At 40.1% G+C, this 23727-nt stretch overlaps 1 protein-coding gene across 2 annotated transcripts; it reads left to right on the forward strand.

Moving 5' to 3' along the window:
* The first annotated feature begins 1745 nt into the window (after positions 1-1745).
* On the forward strand, positions 1746-23727 carry zer1 (zyg-11 related, cell cycle regulator). 2 transcript variants are annotated; one of them, XM_041960342.1, is made up of 16 exons: positions 1746-1856; positions 2909-3126; positions 3287-3437; positions 4248-4702; positions 6184-6357; positions 6487-6601; positions 8476-8622; positions 8770-8943; positions 9075-9290; positions 13084-13125; positions 13355-13474; positions 13684-13799; positions 14104-14292; positions 14849-14946; positions 15344-15446; positions 17572-23727. In XM_041960342.1, the coding sequence occupies exons 2-16, from the start codon at positions 2960-2962 to the stop codon at positions 17657-17659; spliced, it is 2355 nt and encodes a 784-aa protein (XP_041816276.1). In that variant the 5' UTR covers positions 1746-1856; positions 2909-2959; the 3' UTR covers positions 17660-23727. The 2 variants fall into 2 exon arrangements, with proteins under 2 accessions (XP_041816276.1, XP_041816277.1); XM_041960343.1 differs by lacking the exon at positions 1746-1856 and adding an exon at positions 1914-2342.

The following is a 23727-nucleotide window of genomic DNA, read 5'->3' on the forward strand; positions in this document are numbered from 1 at the left end:
GGTATAAAATCCTTGAATCTTGGCTTTAAATGACAATGCCACTTTATATAAGCTTCATACAGCTTTAATGAAGTGTTAGAATAAAGAGACAGAATATGTACTGTATGTGATATCAACCAGTGTGGAACAATGTTATAGTAGCTGGAGGGAGGATTGGCCCTGAAATTTAACAGATGCTCAATTTTCAGCATTGGTTCTTTCTCTTGAGCCCCCCCACACTTCAAAGACATGCAAGTCAGATGAATATGGCTGAATTAACCTGCTATGGGATCTGTGGAATAAATGAGCCCCTGAGCCCCTATTAAGCTTCCATTTTCTCCCACTGTCTGTGTAGTGTGTTGGCACAGGAATTTTCTTCAAGACAAACAAACAACGAACTGATAATCTCACTACTGTTGAAGATAGTAGTGGGACAAAAGTATCACATTTGACCTCGGGGTGGAGCTAGATGTGAGGTTATGGGATCAAGAGGAAGTTTATCATCATGCAAGCATGAATGAAACTACATTTCATTTCAATCTCCCTGTTAGATTTTACAAGTGGACATTTCAGCATGATGGTGGTGTTAGATGAAAGTTCGGGAGATTACTAAAAAGGTATAAGATTCATCCTCTGGGGGGCATGACTCTTGATGCTAAGTGTTAAGGAAATCCTGACTGTAGATGTAGTTGAGATCATTTGCAGTGGACCAAGTGTTAGTCACTCACTTTCCCTCCTCAACGGCTGCGGGGCCTCTGCACAACGTGCTGCCTGAAAACACCTTGTGGATGAACATACATACACTATGTGTGACATGACTGTCTGACGTTTCTCTTATTGCAGTGCAATTAGTGAGAGGTCTAGTACCATGTTTGCCTGCACGGTGGGCATATCTGTGCCCCTATACAAAAGACAACACATAAGTATTTGTTTGTTTAAAGGTTTTTACAAACGAAGTAGATAAATAAATAACCAAAAAAGAGGTTACCCTCAATGAAACAATTATTTACATATATCCCTTCACTGTGGATGCAAAGCTCTGCAGAAGACAGACATCGCTGGATTAAGGGGACCCTAAAGGGCAAATTTGCTGCTGGGTCCCTGACAGATTTTAGCACATGGCCCCTCTAAAACAGAGCCAGAAGAACAGGTAATATTACATGACCATGCTTTAATTAATACCATACTTCAGTGGCGCAAATTTGTAATATTTGTAACACATTTTCAATTAACCAAATTTATACATGGTTAATCTGGGGTTTGTAGGGCTCCTGGAGGTCTGGGGGCCCCATTACAGTTGCCTACTTGGCCCCACACAGTAAATTTGCATAAAGTGTGGAGGACAAGGAGAGTACAACTATTTCAATAGTTTATATTAAAAAAATAAAATATAGTCAGTTTAAGTTTGGTTACACAGTAACCAACTTGTTCTATTGATGGATTCTGTAAAAATGCACTAAAGCAGTTTTAGTTCTGTCTGTTTTTCCTTTTTTATTATAGAGTACTTACTGCTGCTACAACCATTGCTGCTAGTACTACTGCTGCTACTACGACTGCCACGACTAGTAGTAGTACGGCGACTTCCACAAATAATAATATTGTATTAGGGTAATAAAACCAGAGAACGAGATATTTACTGATGACAGAAAGAACATAATAATATTGAAATCATGTAATGTAGGCGAATAAGAAAAGGAACTAGAGGATGAATGATGGAAGTAAAAGAGGAAGAGGAAGAACAGAAGGAAGAGATGGGAAAAGGAGGAGGGGTCTGTTTGTTGACATCGGACGAAAACGAAAATCAGATGGGTGAAGACTGGTGATAATAACTCAATTTCTCGCCCTCATCGAGACGTACAACCTTGGCGAAAGCTAAGGTAGAGTACTGCCTGATGAGCCATGCACTCAAACACCGCTGACCACTGTTTGTAGCGTGCATTTCTACACAGAACTCTTTGCTAGCGCTAGCCCCACAGGCTAATTTAGCTAACATTATAGCTGGGAAAGTCATCGTTAGCCACAAGCTAATTTAGACGCTGAAATGCATTGGTGACACCGTATCGGCAAGTTAAGGTTTAACTTAGAATAACAAGTGTTGTATTTTGGTAGTTTGGGTTGTTGTGAGTGTGCAGCCTACCACTTGTGGTCTGCTTGTTAGTAGCTGTCTAGCGTTGGTGTTGTTAAAGTAAATTATTCTACATTGTAGCTAGCTGGCTAGCTAGCTAGCCATCTTAGTTGTGAATTGCTATGTGTGGTTAACTAACAAACTAAGTTAACGCTAGTAGTACCAACCAAAAGACAGGGCAGACGAGGTTAGTAGCTTCAGCTGGTCGGCAGGAGTCATTCATCGTAATATAAATAAGGTAAGATAATATTGTAAGTAATGTTGAAACAAGTTGTTGAAAAGTAGCCAACAGTAGTTGCTAACAGTTGCCAGCCATAGGCACAACGGCTGACTTCGCTAAGTATGCAAAGGTGTCAGTTTGAGGCAGCAACGCGTTTTGACATTAATGTGCCTGCCAGTTAATTTAGCGTTAGCAGACACAGAAAACACAGAAAGCGTTTAGAGAAGGTAACGTAAATTTGATGTACGACTTCATTTGGGATTAAATGTCATGACGTTACTGTAGGTGCTAAGTCTGTTCCTCTGTTAGGGTACCACAAAGAACAGGTTTCACAATATATATTAACCAAAGACATTAATGTGTAGTTGCAGTTAATGATAAAAAATGGTGGAAAAGGAAACAGATATTAGCTTATGGTTTTAATTACAGTGGCTCTACTTTTCATTATCTCTTAATTTAGTCCTCACATTGGATGTATGAATTATTCAGCTCAGAATGTTTTTTTGCTGTTTCCCACCAGAAGCAGCCTTTTGTGAAAAGAAACAGTCCGTAGCCCTTTACTTTGTTCAATGCACACCTCCAAGGTTCCCTGCACTGCCCTGTCTTTGATCTGAGCTGGAGAAGAAGAGGCTAACATGGCAGCCAAAGCAGGAGACAACCCTGACAGCCTCATGACACTGGCAACGGTCTTTTGCCTGAGAAACCTCAGGAAAACCATGTGCTACCAGGGATTCAGGAACAAGCTCTGCCTGCGCTCAGACATCTTCCTCCCCAGCGAAATCTGCGACAAGCTGGTCAACACGTATGTAACAGGATACATCACTTGATATGTAACAAATTTCTGAAAAATGCCACATGCTTTTACAGTGTTACAGATTCCATGTCTGAAAGGGGCTCTTGATTACTTATTAAGTTTACTTTTAATTTAAGTTAATTTATTGTTTAATTCCTTGTTTTAACAGATATATGGAGTTGGTCCACACAGACAGTAACTTTGAACCAGAGGAAAGCTTCTTCCAACTATTCTCTGACCCTCGCAGCACCAGACTGACCAGGGTACAGCTGAGAGAAGACTTTGTACGTGACAGAGATCTGGAAGCCATTAGAAAACAGGTGGGGTGCCACAAGTTAGTCACAGACCAGTTTTTCAGAATAATCTGTTTTCATTTTCCAGTTCACCTCAGTGGAACATCTCAATTAGAAAACTTCATTTCATTTTCATTTAGTTGTTTGGACAAATGCTTATGAAGTATTGTTTGATACCCTACACCTCACCTCATAGTAATGGTGGATTCTTGTGGCAATAGTACCATCAAGACCAAAGAACTGGGAGAAGTGGCTGTTTGGTTTTCTGTTACCAGTAATTACCACTCAAAGTAATTATGTCAAGTGACAATCAAGAAACTTTAGGTAATTTTATCCTACACTGTCACCTTACAAAAAGCTGAAAGGTTGGTTTTGTTCTTCTCCAGAAATGAATGTAGTACTAATCGTACCATCTTAGCTCTCTATAAAATCATGCAGAACAAGTGTGTTGTCACACATGCATGACACTTCATTTCCCATTTCAAAGCTATGTTTACACGAGTTTCACAGATATTATGATAAAGTCTAGATGAGCATAGGTGAACATATTGCAGAATTGCCTGTATTCTAGTCAGGGGTTTGTTATATCGTATTGTTCATGATTATATCGGTATAATTTCTAATATTTTTTAAAAATCATACAGGTATTTTGAGTTCAAAACTAGAAATATTTTTCAGTACTTTGTCATATTGTCAAGAGTATTGTTTTCGAAAAAATACCAAGAAAGATCACATTTGTACATCAATTTGTAAAGGATAACCCATTCATTCATGATTGCAGCATACTTCAGTATGATCGAAATATCAAATGACTACTGGCTTTTTGTGTTCTGTTAGGACCTGATTGGGCTCCACCTCACCTACTGCAACAGCCTGTCATCCCGCAGCTTGAAAACACTGACCTGCTTCCGTGAGACGTTGGTATCTCTTTGTCTCTTCGGCTGTAGCCACATCTTCTATCGGAAGGGCGGCGCCCCGCTCGCCTGCAATGAAGACACAGAGGATGAGGAAGAGGAGAGCCCTGCTTCTAGGCAAGCATTAGAGACAGACTTTAACTTCCAGGGGTTCAACCGCCTCAGGTTGCTTAATTTAGGTGGCCTGCCTGACGAAGTGGATGCTGAGACCCTGCTCAAACCTCTGAAGTCACTCACCTCACTAGATCTATCTAATGTACAGTTGCTGGGAACAGCTTTTCTCACCCAGTGGAAAGATAGACTGGCGTCTCTTGTTCTCTACAATGTGGACCTGTCAGAGGAGTTGGTCAGCACAGTGGTCGAGATTGTTAATCTCAGGTAAGGTGGGAGGGGGGGTTTTATGTCATTATGCTCTTAACACACCTTTATATCACAGCTCTTGTATATATTGGCAGTTGATCATGCCCACTTCATATATATAGGTGATAAAACACAATATAAATGTTACTGACATGTGCCACCGGTGGTGCAAAACTGCATTTCACTTAAATTCTGTGTAGTTTCATCTCAACATCCAAATCCATTTTCCACTGGACTGAAATCAAATTGAGTTTGTCTTTGTTTTCTAAAGGGCTAGACCAAGCTTATACTATTTTAAATTGGAAGAAAAACAGCACCACTTAAGACTGTGTCATGCAATATATATACATATGGAACAGATGTTATTTAACAGCACGTTATGCAAATCAGATGAACTGCAGCTGTGGTAATTTACATCTGTATTTTTAGTAAGTACGCTGCTACGTTAAAAATTCCTATGATGGAAAGGTGCAGATGGAGGGGGTTTCCGACGCTGTTTTACCAATCCAGACAGCACTTCTCGTGGAATTTACTACTGCCTTTAAGCTGTCTTTCACTTTGCACAAACTTTTTTTCATGAGGTACAGCATTGGATGCTGTGCATTAAGTACAATATTACCCTCCTGCAAAGTATTGTGCTACATTTAAATTGAAAGCCACAATATTAAAGGTTGAACTGTTGAATAATCTGTCAAATAACAATGTGATAACAATGTGACAGGACATTGTTAGTGATGAACCCTCAGAGAATGATCATCTGAATCTGCAGCTCTCAGCTGTACAGAGATTTACAGAGTTTCATCTCTTTGTTTAGCTGTTTGGCTGACAACTTAATATTTTGGTTTAATCTCACCGCTCTCACAGCTTCGTTTTCAGACGACAGGCAGCTTTTTCAGTGAAAACCTTTAAAAGCCAGCTGTACACTACCTGCTCAGCTCCAAACAGCAGACAGACACAGAGAGTAGCTGGTGAAAATAGTGGCGCATTTATCAGCTAAAGAGTCGAATATTTCCCATAGGATTTGATGATTGGACATTTCGAGTTTGGTGGCAGTGATCGATGAAGAGATTCATTATTTTATGTACACAGTATTTTGCAATACAACTGTTCATAGGATAAAAAGCTTTTGTCGGGCATTACATGTGCACGCTTAAGGTTGTGCTACAAAACTTTGTCAGGTTATTCAGCCATCCTGTAGTGATTGACTAATGGAAGGAGATGTTTTGCAGGCATAGTGTTATCTCAAGTTTTCTGAGTGTGAAATCTATTCACCGACCACGTTTTCATTTTTATTGATATGCGTCTTTGAATTGTAGTGGATTAAAGGATTTGTTTGGATTTTTTTAAGTCTGTCCTGACATTATATTTCCTGCCATCAGTATTTACAACATTTGTAACAGACAAAACTGAATTCCTATCCATTTAATGTCCCTTCTGTTGTTCCTTTTATATCCCCACTAATCTTCAATAATGTGTCACTGTCATTGATAAAACTTTAGACATCTTGACATCTCACGGGAGAGCAGGCGAACCTCCAAGTTTAAGATGACCAGGAAAATCCTGACAGCCATCGTACAGTGTCTGGTCAATCTGGTGTCACTGGACATCTCTGGTCACATTATGCTGGACAACTGCACAGTTCCTCACTTTGAAGAAGCTATGGGTCGGCCAAGGTGGGTAAACTCCAGAGTGTACACTGGATATAAATATGTATAATCCAGAGTTTTTGGAAATTGCTCTTGCATTTTCATTTAATTTCAGATGAACAGTGAACGTCTGAACAAGCTCTCTCTCTCTTTCAGCATTGAGCCGTGCAAGAGCAGCATCTATCCTTTCCAGGAGCTGAAGAGGCCCCTGCAGTTTCTGGGCTTATACGACACCACCCTCTGTAATGTGACACACATCCCTGCTTATAAGGTACTGGTTATCTAAAGAGCTGGACACACATTACAGTTTTGGGCTGATAATAGTTATTTTGGGTACATTCTCATCTGGGCAGGTTGCTGACCGAGGATAAAATCGTATGGTGTGTGATGTTATCAGTCATTATTGAAGTTCTTGTCCTCAAAACTCATCTCTATTCATCAGAATGGCATATTTGTTTTTTTCCATGAAAACGATCCATTCATGCCTTAAAATGGCTTAGACGTAACATGGATCACACACACACACACACACACTATTCTCTGCCTCTGTCTCCACCCACCCCTCCTCTTGCCTGCAGCTCAAGTGGACTTGCTCATCAAACACACAATCTTCTGCTAGATTTGTCTTTGCTAGCTACTGTATGCTACGCGATGGCAAGTGGTAGTGTAGGAAGGACTAATTCAGCCATACTGTGTGAGTTCACACCAGAAAATGATTCCGATGTATTTTAAGTAATGTTTGTTTAAATTTCTTCAAACGTGAAATATGCTCACAATCTCCCCCTCTGTTCCTGAGTTATGGCATTGAATAATGGCCAGAAAGGTGAAAAACACTGTGATGTTACAGTGGAGATGACCTTTTGACATTTTGGATATAAAATGTCTTCATTTTACCCCATGAGACATTTGTGTGAAATTATGTCCTAATTAGCAAATTCATTCTTGAGTTATGGCCAAGAATGTGTTGTGTGTGGTCACATTGACCAAGAAGAAATCCCCTCAAGGCATTGCTGTGACACTGTGTTCATGAGAAAGGTGACACTGGGATTTTTTGTGGGTTTTTTTATTATTATTATTATTATTATTATTCTGTACTTTTGTTGATGTAAAGCCCTTTGTATCCTGTATTCAAGAAGGTGCTATATAAATAAGGTTTTACTTACTTTACTTACCTAACATTGGACAATTTAACAAGCGGACATTTTTAGTTTACCCACCTTTTCTTTTACTGCTACATCCCCTATGAGATTTTGCCCAATTACTGTTAATATCTCAGTCTTATCTGTGACCCTGCCCTCCCTTCCTTGTACCACACAACAGCAGACTCCCTCTCATTTTCTCATACAGGGTCAATGAGAGGTGCAAGTTTACTCTTAGAGGTGCTCTTGTAGTAAGGTCTAGTCATTAACAAAAATGGCCCTTGATGTCTGCAGGAGAAGAAATCGATAATTATTCTTTTCTGTATAACATCACAACTACAACAGCTAGTGTCGCTATTGAGAGCAGCTACCACTAGAACCTGTGTGTAAAACAAAGAGACGGGTTTGGAATTACATAGTTGTAGTTTCATTCATTCAAATTGATTCTACTTGGTTGTAATTGTTTGAATCTGAAGATGGCCTTGTGCGTATTCAGAATAGCAACCCTCAGAATTTAATTGTCCAAATCCTTTTGTGATGTGTCGTAAGGCTGTTTCATTTATATCGATTGTTTGTCCTTGTTTGACTTTGAAACCTACTAGCATGCAACCTACTGCCATTTTAGGCTACATAAGGTTTTAGAAATATAATCGACGACGAAATAGCCATTCTTCTAATAGCCATTTCCTGTCCTGGTCCAGCCATTTGTATACTTTCTTTGAGGCATTCCTGGTTTTCATAGCACCCTCAGTCTAACTAATGTAGGGTAGGTGGCTGTTTCTCAACTTACCCCAAATTACAATTTTGAATCTTCCCCATTTTAAAACAACCAGGCACCCATGGTCAAAGTGTTTCATGTTAAGGGGGTCACAACTGGTATCGTCAAGGTGCAATGTTAACTGGTCGTATGGAAAAAATCATTCTAATAGGTCATTCGCATATATTAGTAATGATTATTAGCATGGTTTATTTATTGGGTTGAATCTGTGTTGCTGGCCTTTTTCAGGTGACTGGATCCAAGAATGAAGACCAGGTTCTTAATGCCATTGAGGCTTACACAGAGTTTCGCCCTGAGCTGGCCCACAGAGCTATCAATCAGCTGTTTGACATCGCCAGGATACAACACTGCAGCCAACTCCTTCGAGCTTTGCAAGTATGATGAGTTTAAGTTGGGTTGTGCTTTGACACCAGTGACTTATTATTATTATTGTTATTGTTATATTATTATCTTACCAGATGATTCTGCATGTTATGCCCTGTCACTCATTCATACCTCTCCTATAAACATCTTTCTTTTCAGCTCGTCATAGCAGCATTGAAGTGCCATAAATATGATAAGAGCATCCAGGTAACAGGCAGCGCTGCACTGTTCTACCTGACCAACACAGAGTACCGCAGTGACCAGAGTGTGAGGTTGCGTAGAGAGGTCATTCAAGTGGTACTAAATGGAATGGAACAGTACCAGGAGGTCACTGTAAGTCTTTCATAAAGTAGATATTCAGTTCAGTGTTTTGATCTGTATTATGTTGCTTTTCAGACTTGTGGTAGAGTTTTCAGTTTTGATTCTGTGAACCTTCCTGTGTCTCCCTCTTTATCCCACACCAGGTCCAGAGGAACTGCTGCTTGACTCTGTGTAACTTCAGTATTCCAGAGGAGCTGGAGTTCCAGTACAGTCGGGTCAACCAGCTGCTGCTGAAAATCCTGGAGCCAGCCAGGCAGGATGAGTCCATCCAGAGAATTGCTGTGCATCTCTGCAATGCTTTGGTCTGTCAGGTGGACAACTATCACAAGGAAGCAGTGGGAAAGATGGGATTTGTCAAGGTAACATCAAGATCAGCTTTTCATTTTGGAACTTTCTTGTATATCTGACAGATGTCCATAAAAGTTTTATGACAGTTACAGCAGTTATGAAACACGTTCTCTTTCCTCCATTGTTGTGAAATTAGATTTTTGGCCAAAAGAGATAAGGCATAATTTGTGGTATTGATTTTGACTGGCACTTTTGAAAACGCATGCCAAGCCATACTAGCTATTTAGCCACTGTGCAGAGTCCAGGGATCAACTCCAGCTTGATCAAGGCCAAGTCTGTGGGTCTTTTCTTTTTTTGTGATTAACATTTTTTATTTTTATTTTTATTATTTCAACAATACAATAATAACAGAAACCCCCACGCCAACATACAAACCCTCCCCAAGCCACCAACCTCCATGCTGCTGATCTCCTCCTGGTTATCAACATCAATCGCTGTGTTCTTTCATATACAGCTATCCCAGTTTTACTAACTGCCTCAATGTAGACCAACCATAGAATAACTAATAAAATAAACACAGTAAATTACTCCAAACAGGAGCCCCTTAAAATTTTTAAATATTTGCCCCATTTTGCTTCATACAGATCCAATTGACCCAGTTGTTTATATGACATTTTTTCAAATGCTGCAACTTGAGCTTTCTCCACAGCCCACTCTTGAAGAGAGGGCACCCCCTCCTTCTTCCATCCCCTGATGAGCATTTGTCTTCCAATCATAATACTGGTTTGGATGTAACTTTTGATGTGTTTATCCTGTCCTGTAAGGACTGAATGATCACCCAAAATAAAAAATCTAGGGTTAAATGGTATTTGCATCTCTGTAATCTCACACAAATTATCATAAATATTGGACCAATATTGTTGGACTTTATCACACTACCACAGTACATGAACTAAATTACCTTCCTCAGATTTGCATCGCCAACAGTGTGATGTGGATAATAATCCTAATCTAAATAATCTAAAAGGAGTCCAATAAAAAACGATGTATAATTTTGAATTGAATAAGACGTACTTGCATCCCTTGAATCTACTTTAACATTTTTACAAATTCTGTTCCACTCTTCATCACTAAAGGTCAGGTTCAAGTCTCTTTTCCATATCTTCTGCAGAGCTGAAATTGGCCTGTCACGTGGCTCTTCTCTTAATGTTGTTCCCTCTCTCTCACTTTTTCCTCTCAATAAAGGCAAATGTGAAAGAAAAATCATAGAGTCCCAATTCCAAAAACACTGAGACGCTGTAAGAATCATAAATAACAACAGAATGCAGTCATTTGCAGACAAACTGTCTTTACAATTTTACAGTGTTCCTGAGCCCATATAGTAACATCCTGTAGGTGGTGAGCCTCGCTCCATCCTTGCTTGTGAACGGCTGAGCCTTTCGAGGGTGCCCCATTCACACAGAATCATGATACTCACCTGTTACCACATTCCACAACTTTCCCAGTCTTTTGTTGCTCTGGCCCAACTTGTTTGAAGTGTGTTGTGGACATTAATTTCAGAATAAGCAGATGTTCACAAAAATCAATGAAATTGATGAGGTAAAACTTTGTATATATATCATCATTGCACTGTTTTCAATTGAGTATGTCAAATGATGAGCAAGTCATTACATTCTGTTTTGTGTTTTACACGGTGTTCCAACTTTTTTGGAATCATGGATGTAGGCGGAACAGTGACAAACTAGAAAAATCAGTATCACAATCTGTTTTATTAACTAAGTATGCAAGCATACCAAGAATATGTCTTGGCATTTGCTATTTGCACAAATACAACAAAGAAGAATAGTAGAAGAAGAAAAGTATGTAATAATATAATAAATACAGTGATGAAATTTGACAAGCGTAGAATTAAAAAATCTAATCTAAAATCTGTTTACAGACAATTATGGTACACAATAGTAATAATAGCAATAATATTCCCCTAGAGTATATGGACTATGCCTTGGAGAAAGAAGTGGGATGTATGACATACATGAAAGTGACGAGTGTAAAAATGGTATGGCATGTGCAACCAATAATTGCACTGGATAACAGTGGAGGTAGAATCTAATGTATAATGTGAAATACGATTAGAAAGTGTTTAAATTTGAATTATGAAAGTGGCAAGTACAAGGATTAGATTAGGGATGTGCAACCAATGGGACAGAAATATGAACAGTGGAGGTGGAATGTAATGTGCAGTGCGGTCCAGTTTGTTGATGACAGTTCAGCTATTAAGCAAGGCAACTTTGTCTGGAAAGAAGCTGATCCTGTTTCTGCTCCTGGACATTTTTATGGATGTCAGTCTTTTGCCTGAGGCCAGAAGTTCAAAGACTTCATGTCCAGGGTGGGTTGGGTTGGAGATGATCTTGCCTGCATGCTGCTTGGCCCTGATGGACTGATCAAGGGGGGCATAGAACAGTCGATGATCTTTTTGGCCGAGCAAATGATGTGCTGCAGCTTCTGGATGTCCTGTTTGTTTGCTGCACTGTATTAGACAGTGATGGATGATGAAGGGATACACTCAGTGACACCAGTGTAGAATGTATCAGTGCTACATGTGCCAGGTTGAGCATCCTCAGCAGCCTCATGAACAACATCCTCTGTTGGGCCTTCCGTTGATGTCCCATTAATGATCCTTGGAGATGGCGGTGCCAAGTCACTTAAATGACACCACAGCTGCACCAGGATGTAAGCCATGCCACGCACTGTCAAACAGGATCCTGGTGTTGGTTCCCTGTCTGTCCAGATGCTGGACGATGAAGTGCAGGCCTACGTTGACCACATCAACCATAGACCCGTTAGCTCGATCTGCATGGTGTCCCTCAGGGGATTGGTCATTGTTGTTAGGTGGGACAGGATGAGTCTTGGGTCAGTATGTTGAATGAAGGCTTTTATTGAACTTATTTTAATCAAGTAATCTCATTAATATCAAGATCTATCTTTCAAGAAAGACCAGAGAACAAGAAACATTCATAGTCAAACACATACAAGAACGACAGAGTATAAAAGCAGACAACCAACAATTGAGCAACACATAGAATTCATAAAAGCAAAGGGGAATGAAAATATGGCAAAAGTTGGGTGAGCATTTCTGTGGAAGCCCAGTGTTCATGTTAAATGGCATTTGACCGCCTGCAGTGGGTATCAGACTATGTTGTCTCAAATCTGCTGAGCCCTCTGATACTGTAGGTGACACCACTCTCTAGTCCTGACCGAACGTATTTTAAAGACACCTTTAACTCCCACTCTCACCCAAGCAAAGAACAGATACTCAGTGGCTTGACGTGGCCACACATATGGGTTGCTTGTTGTGTGTTGGAACGGGAAATGGGTAGAAATAGGTGAATGCGTTGGTCATACAGAAAGATCTCACATAAATACCTCATATGATATTAGACTGTAAGAATGTCTGCATAGTATCCTGCTCTATCTCACTGCTTAGGTTTCAGTTGATTGATCTTGTTTACAGTTTTCATTGATTTAATTAAGTAGTATAACATTGTTTAACAGTGACCACTGTGGTGGTGTGTCTGTGTTTTTCCTGGCTCTGCTTTTGCGATACAACATAATCTTACAATGCACTGTTTAAGTCAGATCTTTGCAAGCACACATACCAGTTATTATACCATGTACTTACTGTTCAACTGTCAAGCATTGGGATGGAGGAGACTTTTAATGCTGCCATAGTGTCCTTCCAGAGTTGTACAGCGCTTTCTCAAGAGAATAAACTGATGTGTAGTGTCTTACCTGACAAGCCTTCAAACTGTACTCATGACTTGTAATTCAGTCACCTGATTATGTTTATTTTTTTATTTTTCACAGACAATGTTGAATTTAATTCAGAAGAAGTTACAGGACAGAATGGTGAGTCTCAGTTTTACTCCTCCCACATCTTTTGAACTTGAAATGATATTGCTCTTTAGATTGAATTAGTTGGTAACTGGGGAACACTGTATTTCACTGCTGATCAGTGTCATGTCATACGATACTCTCTCTCTGTGTTGTCTCTCTGTCTCTCCATGCTGATTGTCAAATAAGGACAAAAAAATCAAATGTAAATGATTCCTACTAAAAAGGTTGTTTTTTCTCTCAGTGTGACCAGGTGATGGAGTTTTCTTGGAGCGCTCTGTGGAACATCACTGATGAAACACCCGACAACTGTCAGATGTTTCTCAACTGTCAGGGCATGAATCTTTTTCTGGAGTGTCTGCAGGCAAGTCTGCACTCATTCACACTGCACCTCCACCTGTGTCTTTTCTGTAACCCTAAGGAAGCCCATAGCTGTCTGCAGGATTTGTTCCATAAATGTTAGAATTATGTTGATAGATTACATGTCATGCTTTTGGACTATTCAAACAATAGACTCCTGATATTTCCACTGTCAAAGACATCCTTTCCTCTCATTGTATGACCTTACTCCAGGAGTTTCCAGACAAGCAGGAGCTTCACCGCAACATGTTGGGGCTTTTGGGAAATGTTGCTGAGGTCAAAGCACTGAGACCACAGCTGCTTACCCCACAGTTCATCACTGTATTCAGGTAAGAGGACTGCTGAAATCAGTGGAGACTAAATTTACTCTCAAATGATTTTAGTAGCTATTATTAATTAAACATGAATGACTTATTAGAAGCTTGGTCATTCAAATATCTTACAAGTAGATATTCACATCCCCTGCTGTTTGACTTAGAGGCCATGTATAGTTATTTTATAAACTTTCTGCCTTAAATTTGATTATTTACAATTTTTGTCAGCCTTGGGGAAGAGTTATTATTTCATATAATCCTCTTATCGGATATTTGCTGATTTCACGTGTTGTCCCCTCACTGTTTGATGTGTTGACAGTAACCTGCTGGACAGTAAGGCAGATGGCATTGAGGTGTCATACAACGCGTGTGGCGTACTTTCACACATCATGTTTGATGGGCCGGAGGTTTGGTCGATGGAAGAGCCTCGAAGAGACACGGTTATGGACAAGATGTGGGATGCTATCCAGAGTTGGGACGTCAGCTCACGCCGCAACATCAACTACAGGTGATGAACTATTTCCTTACTAATGCCATCTTTTCGTTTTTTTAAATGGACATATGTAATCTAATAATTTATTATGAAATGTTTCTCTAAAAATGCCAGTGTCAAAAATGGATGCTTCTGAATAATAACAGAGCGAAGCATTTCTTTTCCTGAAAAATAAAGCCATTATCTTTGAGAAAAAAGGTTGTTCAAGAACACTTAGTGCTGTTCTGAAACTACTTCCAAAATCCTCTAAGACCCTTCTAACTATCTGGATGAAAAAATATTTTTATTACATATCATAGCTCTTTTCCCTAATCATAACAAGGATGACATGTCACATGTCCATGCACAATTTGATGTGAAACAAAAGCGAAAAGTCTGATTGTCAGTTATATTTATCTATGCTGGTGTTGGTGTACTACCAAACCAGCACGGACATATGTCATTTTCCTGGATAGAAAAACAGTTGCAGCTTGTTGCATGGGTTGCTGAGTTGAAGCTGTGGTGTAGCTGTACAGCCCAGCTCTCAGTGGGTTTTCTCCTGTTTGAATTTTTAAATTGAGTTTGGTCCCAGGTCATTCGAGCCCATCCTGCGACTGCTGCCCCAGAGCATCTCCCCTGTCAGTCAGCACTGGGCCACATGGGCTCTCTATAACCTGGTGTCAGTTTACCGTGAGTATCTGCTGTTCTGCAGGGTTTCACACCACATTCAACATTTCATGTTAATGTCGTCAGAGGTGTTCTGAACAGTGCACTGGTACTGGAAACTTCACTTACAGCCATCTTATATTACATGTTCCAGCTAATGGACAGAATGATATCCTGGTACATATTCCTGTACTGACTAAATGGTCATTTTAAAGGAGATAATTTGGCATATTTAAAATATAACTTCCTTTTTAACTGTGTTTCAACATTACCTTTTCTCTTTCACTTCTCACCTGACTGCTTGTTCTTGAATTCAAGGACACATCGCCTTTCTTTTTTGCCTAAATTGTGCTGATACAGTACAGCAATGTGCAGGAATAATTCATTCATCAATATCTTTCCATTCATTTTTGCTCTGCAGCAAGCAAGTATTGTCCCCTGTTGATTAAGGAAGGAGGGATAAGTCTTCTAGAGAAAGTTCTGGAACTGGAGAGCTCACAGCCAGAGACCAAAGACATGGCCAGGTAAGACTGACAGCTCTGTGGTTGCACCTAATGTGCACTGCAGACTTGTTAGAACTCTCTATAGCTTGTGGGAGGGTTCTGTCTAGCAAAATATATTCTACAGCTAAAGATTCAGTCGCAGGCTGAGCAGCAGAGAGAGGAACTAGTTTTCCTGTTTAAACTTACTAATGCTGTTGCTAACAGTCATCAGTCATTCCCTGCAGTAACCTAAATACATGGAAACACATAAAGCCACTTTACACACATGTATTTAAGTTCATATAATTGAAAGAGATATTCTTGTCTTACAGTTATGGTCTGTTTTATGTTCAAACTGACTTTTTACAAACAAAACAATAGACAATACAAATCATGAAATCACATGAACTGATGGACAATTTTGGTGATTTGGTCATGAAACATAATCAACACTACATGGATTAAAGGAGGAAAATCAGATTACATTGACTTATTTTCCCTGGTGTTACAAAGAGCTCACCAAGAAGTAATCCATTATTAACAGGACAACGCAGGTCATCAACTAACCATGCATGCTTGAATCTATGAAAAAGAGCTGTCTTTTGCTGTCATTTTACAGAGGGGATACTTGGAATGGGAGCATCATTCACTCATGTTTTAAATATGCAGGGCAGGACACAAGCACAACACTGACATCGTGCAACTAATTTTTGTTTTCCATCACAGAAACTCCCTGTTCTCATTTGTTGATGCACACATGTGTTACCATGGCCACAAAATGGTCATGTCTAAATATATATATGGTCCTTAGCTTATATAAGTTAATGACATTACTTCCATGATAGTTCATAATCAGCAAACACTGAATTATGTCCCACACAAACAGTAGCAAGCACAGGCAGTGTTACACTGGATAATAATTTGGCCAGTCCCAAATGAACTGATGTTTGTTTGTCTGAAATCATGGGTCAGTATCATCCAGCTGAATTTGGTGTTGGCACATGTCTCACAGCACATGGCTTCAGTAACCAGGAGGAGTTAAGGTGCAGTTAAGCAGCATAGTGGGAACCTCTACCTAAGACATATAAAAATGTATTTAAATTTTAGATCTGTTTTGCATTTACAGGGCAGACAGCACTCTTAAATGTAGGTGGGTTGTTACCATGGCTTCAGGGCTAACCTCTTTAAGTCTCCAGCAGTTTGGAAACAACAGACTTTTCTTCATCTTGAGAAGCTGCAGCATGTATTTATTTACTGACACACTGTAACCTATAATATACATTTACTGCCTGATTGATACTGATATTTTCCTCTGCTTCACTCACATTCACTGTCACATTTCTGATACTCACGCTCTCTCTCACTCACACACATTTCATGTTCTTTCTTCTCAGTGTGTGGTTGTTAATTACAACTAGGGGACAGGCTTCCCAGCAACAAGACAAAAGAAAAAACGGGGAGTTTGAGAAAGTGGCAGATTTTAGGATACAGCTGCAGGTTTTGGGGACAAAGTGCAAAGTATTGATTCATTCAAGCAATGTTAAACGTGGAGGTCCTGACATTTCTGTCAGTGTGGGAATTTTGTGATCGCATCAAGCAGGTATGTTACTGGAGAACGCAGTGAGGGAGCGTTCTAGTTATCGGTGCTAGATGACAGTTTGAACAATCCTCACTCCTCACACACATTACCTTTGCTGTGTGATGTGGCACCATTGCTTGCTAAGCCTAAATTTCATACAATGTAATGATTTCTTTGTCAGTGAAGGAACACCTCATTTCAGGTGGGGCAGGGCGCCTTTGCTATTGAATGCTGTGGGAAACCTTGATATGGCTATAATAGTGGTTCAGCATTTGAATTCATGCTAATATTACATCACAAAATCCTTTGGCTGGTTTGCTTTGTTACTTACCACAAGGTCCCAGTCTGGATTTTGGTCCACATCATAGTTCAACAATCAGCTTTCACATGAACCTAAGGGAACTAAAGCAGAGTTTGACTGAACAGTATCAAACAGGTTAGGAATGAAAACACCCTGAATGGCATTTGTACCTAAAAATCCCTAAGTGGGTCGCATCAAGAGTGAAATAATTTCAGTACGGGTATAGAATTTACCTTATAAGAAGTATCTAACCTTTGGCTAACATCTAAAATGTTTTCATTTTTCAGCAAAGTAATGGAGCAGTGTGAAAACTTCAAAGAAGACCCCATGGAAACAAATCATGGACAGGAGGTAAACTATGGACAAAGAGGTTGACACCACAGGAGCCATGATTCCCAGCAAACATCAAGCAAACCAACCTAAGGCCCCTCCTACTGTCATCACCACAAGGGTCAATTGTGTGCATTATTCTTATTCTTATCATCCTTATTATTTTGTAGAGCAGAAGTGTGTCTCTGACCGTCTTCACAGCAATTTGGACAAAAGCTTAATATATGACACATAGGACTTAAGATGTGGTGCATGGTTTTCGTTGTGAGGGTGCTTACCTTTGCTGCACATAAGCATCTCTTCTGTTGGGACAGGTTAATGGGGGTGGGTGACTGTTATCACTCAGATTGTGTGTGTGTGCGTGTATGTGTGCGCGCGTGCATGTGAGTGTGTGAGTCTCTGTCTCAAAGACTTAACGGCATAACAAACGGCTGCAGTGATGCTTGGTTCCCAGTGGAAGGAAACCAAGCCCTCTCCAGCTCACTACCGTTAACAGTGTAACATTGAACAAAAGGCTGAAGGTGGTGTCCTGCACCGCCCTCAGAGGTCTCAGCTCTCACACTGCTCTCTCACAGTCACTCATGCTTGTGGAGGCCACTGAACTGTTGACACATGTACAGTGAATATTAGCCATTATGTGTGTAGGCTGATGTTGACGGGAGGGAAGTCTTCCCAGACCATGTGGTACAATGATGGACTTCTTTGTTATATATGTAAATATTCTGTACGTCTCATCCTTTTACTGTGTGTATGTTTTATAATATAACTGTCAACACTCATGACTTTATTCTGTATTTAAATTTGTTTAGGTTCGACTGACATTTGGTCAGCGTTAAGAAACTATACACAGAATACCCAATCATTCAAATGTAGTCTGGCAATCCTGGATACGCTGGTCTTTGAGGGATAATTTAGATTTAGTTCAACCTTGCCTCTGTTTTTAATTATCTGGCATGTTAACTTGACTCTGTTGATTCTCCTTATTGGAAGCAGTAGTTAGCTTCAAGAATGAGGGAGCTCAAAACACTCAAAATACACTATATGGCCAATTACATGTGGACACTACAGGAGCTAGTACACAAAGCCAGGTCTGATTCAGCACTGCAATCCTATATAGTAACATTGTTGGACTCATGAACAGTTTTTTTTTTTTTTTGTTTTGTTTTTAAAGGATCAAAACCAATGCACCATGCAATCTTCTTCCATGTCAAAACCTGGTGCCTACATTAACCACAATGCAACTGGGCCGCAGCCAGTTAGGTCGGAGATTCTGGCTTGTGGGAGAAGTTTGCCCTCCTAACACGTGGTTAACGTAGTGATGATGTGTTGAAAGCCTTCATTTTGAGATTCTGGCATGTTATGCTAGTAGCGGCTAATGTAATCTTGAGCCTCAGGCCTCTATCAGGAATGGGGAATTGGCTACAGAGGTCTGGTGAGTTCATTTCTTTGTAACTCCACACCCCACAGTTTTTGTTCCCCCAACCAGCCTTCAGCCCCGACTGACGCTGACTCAAGTGACATCACTCGAGGGCAGGATTTCACACTGTTGTTGTGACAAAGTAGTTGAACATATATAAATATTATAGACAGGTGACAGTTCAGGCACCGTCTGGAAACTTAAAGCTGTCTCCAGTGTTTTGCCCTCAAGCTCAACAGTGCTTCCAGTGGTCTTGTATGATGCCAGATAATGAAATGGACGAGGCTGAAGGGAACAGTTATCCTTTAACAACACCTGATGGCCCATCATTTTTACTGGTTGGTCAACATGCTGCTAAGTGACTGCTTCACTTCAATCAAACACTTCTAGTATGCGTTGTCCCATGGTACTATACTAACATTAAACAGCAGATGAAGCAATAAGTGATGGGAGAACAAGTGCATTGACATGTCTGTTTAAAGTTGAAACTGCAATGTTGTGAAAGCAAAGAAGCTCCTTTTTCTCACTCCGGATCAAAGTCTGATTTTATTCACTCCATTTGCTCTTATGACCTTAAAGGTGCCCTGTGGAGTTTTCTTTAATTTTATATTTTAAAAGCTAATTTTATTTATTTATTTATTTATTATATAATTTGCAAACTGCAAATGTTTGCTAGCTCACAGTCTTCTCATTTGCCTTTTATGGCACACCAACCACCAACCGCCAATAAGTAGAATAGCATAAAACTGTCACCCCAAATACGTATAGCTCTGCCCAAATTTTTATCTCTGTGGCTCCTTTTATTTGGGCTCAAGGTCCAGACACAACAAGGACCCGCTCATCAGAACATTGCGCTGTTGCTACTAGTGGTTAAAAACTCCAGAGGGTACCTTTATAATGACCCTAGCTCGCTGGTTTCTTCACTGACATTTCTCACAACGTGGCATTGAGATCATTTAAATGCTGAATCAGGACGTTCTGCAAAAAGCATTCACAATGAGTTACCCTCTTGAGAAAGTGTGTGCGTGGCTGTCAAAGGCAGTGTATTAAATTCATTGGTAAAAAAACCTAATCCCAACAGTAGCTGAAATGATGAGCAGTTGCTTTTAGTTTAGAGAGTAGGTTACCTGTGGCATATATTCATTTTCATACCAGTGAGGCATGAGGAACACACAGACTCTTCCTGTTTTTAAGACCGTGTTTCAATACTGTAATTACAAACCGTGCATTTTATTTTGTTCAGATGTGAGACAGGCACGCGTGACATGTTTCCTTTGTTTACCATCATCAGGGCAGATTTGGACAGTTACTGAACGTTCTGATTGGAGTTGCCTTTCTATCCTTAACGGGAGATTTGACACACAGATCACAGTTATGTACCCATAAGTAGACTCACAGTAATGTGATAGAAATAGGAGAGCTTTCTTGTTGAAGTCTCCTTGCCTTGTGGTATTAGTGAGTGAAATACTGATTTAGGGGGAAAAAGCTGAAATTGAAGTTTTAAATTGCATCCATATTAAAAAATTTGAGTCTGTTTAATTCTACTAACTTGTAATTTCATCTTTGAATGTGTGGCTAAAACCTCAACTAACTCCACCATTAATAAACTATTGATTTACCAAATCAAGCTTATCATCACATACACAGAGTTAAACACAGTACGACATAGTGAAATCTGTTTTCTGCATGTTAACTCACTCAGGAGCAGTGGGCAGCTGCGGGGCAGCGCCTGTGGACCAACACCTTTTCTAAGACATGACAGTTTATCTAACATACATGTTTTGATGTTGGTGGGAAACTGGAGCATGCAGAGGGCACCCACACAAACACAGGGACAACATGCAAACTGTACACAGAAAGACCCCCACATGCAGCCAGGACCTTTCTGCTGTGCCGACTGCTGAGCCACCCTTTATTACCCAAATTGTTGAGGATTTAAATTTTTGTTTGTGCTGATGCCGATAATAAGATTTGGATGGTGGGTTGGAGCGAGAAGATTTCATTCATTGCACTCCTAAACCAGGGACTGCCAGGACCTTCAAACCCATGCCAGTGAAGGAACATATATGGCCAGTGAGCATCCAGAACGTTTTCTCCGTCACCTGTAGACTGTGTTGGCTTAGATCAACCACAGGGCTCGACATTAACTTTTTGAGGCACTTGTCCTTCAGGGTAGTAAGTTGTAGTAAGTTTACTTTTGACTTTTTCTGGCAAAAACATAACTTGTCCAGACAACAATGACAATAATTCACTTTTGTTATATTGTTTACAGAATTCAGACAAATAGTGGAAAAAATCCAATCACTGTCAACATATAAATGATACAATTTCAGAATTGATCAAAATGGCTGTACTTAACATTTTCCCCTCAAGAAATCACATTCCTGTTCATTTAGGTTGTATACTCTGTATGATATGTTACATATATACACTATTTTACTCAAGAGTAAAATTACCAGTGTAAAATTTAACTTAAATAAAGGCAAGAACTGGGTCAGTTAGTAAATGTTAAAGCTATACGTTTGTGTGTTTTTTCAAAGAGCCAATAGATTAATTATTAAATTGGGAACACACTTACACTATGAGTAAAATCCAGTAACATGTCAGTGTATACACTGGGGAAACAACATCACACCTCAGAGCCATGATGTCCAAACCAACAACAATAAATTCCTTATTTGTAGACGAACACTTGGAGCAGTGCGTATAACTGATTATCATCTATAAATACACCACTGCCTTTCTCAGTAAAGCCTTACTACAGTTAACCAGAAAACAGGACGAAACCCAACGCAGCAGCAAATGGAGCGTCTGTGGGCACAGCAGCCGGTGCAGTAAACATTATCAGGGTAGATATGAAACCACCTGCCACTGTCACAACACAATGAAGCAGACACACACACATGTATGGACAACATAACCTCCACTGCAGCGACAGCCAACAAACACATGGAAGTAAAAAACAGCACACCACTACGTCTGGAGCCAACGCAGTGGACTCTTTCCTCTGCAGTGAGAGGCAGGACAGATCCCCTCCTGTTTGTTCTGCAGCAGTATCAGCAGGAGTACCAGGCTGAATTAGTGGGACGAAGTTTCTCTCTTACTCTGCTGTTGGTGTTCAGGAACATCTGGCCTGAAAAGCTTTCTGCTGTCGGACCCCCATAAAGAGGCCATCTTCGTTTAGAAATGATCCAGTGAGAGCGGGTGACAGTTCTCTGTGCTGGTGCTAAACTAATGCCATTATTTTCTGGTGAATTGCACAGCTGCTAACGCTAGCAAGCTAACATCACTTAGTTGTCAGACAAGTTGTGTTGCAGCCAGGAGATCGCCATAATTCACTGCATCGATGAATTTCTCCAGCTGTTTATGGATTTTTGTTCTCTTTTTGACTCATACGTGCAGTTTTAGTTCCCTGGTGGAGCCTGAAGGAACAGCGCTGCAGAATACTTGGATGGACCAGTGATTGGTCAATCAAGGCACTCAGTTGGACGTTTTGTGGGAGAAAAGTACATTTGTTTCAAATGGGTATTGTGAATGTATTCATTTCACTAAATGGCTGAGGTTTGGTTTTCTTTAAACTGATCCAGTAGGGCAGTTACACTTCTCCCCTATTTGCCCTGTAAAAAAATCCCACTTGTCCCGGACAAGCAGGCGAGGCTTCATGTCGAGCCCTGAGCCAGGTCAGGCGTATAGCACTGTGGCTCCTCAGTGTGTGCAGTTCGAGCTAAAGCTTCTGTGTCATTCAGTCTCCTACACAGTTTAAGATCATGTTCATGGGTGATGCCTAACTGATGTTTTTAAGCTATTCCATATCAGCTGTGCAGGGTTTACCCACTGACTTGATTTCCTGGTTCTCATGTACAGTTTTTCTTAGTGTGATTTAATGAGAATCTGATTGGTACAGCTCTGTTTCTATTGCTATTTCACTGTTCAGGTAGGCAGTGGTGTGAGATGAAAAGCTTTATTAGAGGCTCACGTAATGTTTCTCTCTAGAATTCCAGTGAGATGAAGAGGATTTACCATGCTTTCATATAGGATCAAAACAAAATCTCCTGTGACTTTTTTTTGTTCTTAAAGGTTCTAATCTTGATTTTGAACATTAATATAGAACGTGAAGGGGAAAGGGAAGTGTGTCCCAAACACATTTTTTTTGGTCTGAGATGCTGGTGCTGTAGTGCGCCACCTAGTGGCTGAAAAAGTCATATCGAGCCATTAAGAATCACAGTGTTTGATTAAAGGTCATAGCAGAGGTGTGAACTTCTTTCTAGAGAAAGCAGATGATCAGTTGGACATCTGAAGTCTCCATCAACTACTTTCTCTAATGTGAAGAAGTCATTGACTGTTCAGTTTATGCTTCCCAGAAAAAATAATGTGTTGAGCTGAGGGCAGGGTGTCAGTGACGGCAGGTAGCAACTGTTGGGGTTTGATTTTTATTTATAAAGATGGATGTGCTGAAACTTAAAAAAAAGTAACATGAAATACTGCTTCAGGAGAACTGCTGTCACATACTGTTTCATTTCATTTACTAATTTCAGAATGTTTCTGGAGTCGGTCGACACTCTGTCTTTTGTAACTGCTGATAAGTGTAATCCAAAATGGAGTGAAGAATATTTGATCCAAACATTATGGAGTTCCAGTTTTTCCTGATCTAAATAGTACCAGAAAATTGGTGTAAAGATATTAATAAGCAATAAAG

Source organism: Chelmon rostratus, chromosome 19, assembly GCF_017976325.1.
Source record: "Chelmon rostratus isolate fCheRos1 chromosome 19, fCheRos1.pri, whole genome shotgun sequence".
Lineage (NCBI taxonomy): Eukaryota > Metazoa > Chordata > Actinopteri > Chaetodontiformes > Chaetodontidae > Chelmon > Chelmon rostratus.

What these genes read in the sequence shown, in the direction of transcription:
- zer1 (XM_041960342.1), top strand. Translation starts at nt 2,960, where the DNA reads ATGGCAGCCAAAGCAGGAGACAACCCTGACAGCCTCATGACACTGGCA. An exon ending in TGGAAGCCATTAGAAAACAG is followed by an intron (nt 3,438 to 4,247) that starts GTGGGGTGCCAC and finishes GTGTTCTGTTAG; the next exon opens with GACCTGATTGGGCTCCACCT. An exon ending in AGAAGTTACAGGACAGAATG is followed by an intron (nt 13,126 to 13,354) that starts GTGAGTCTCAGT and finishes TTTTTCTCTCAG; the next exon opens with TGTGACCAGGTGATGGAGTT.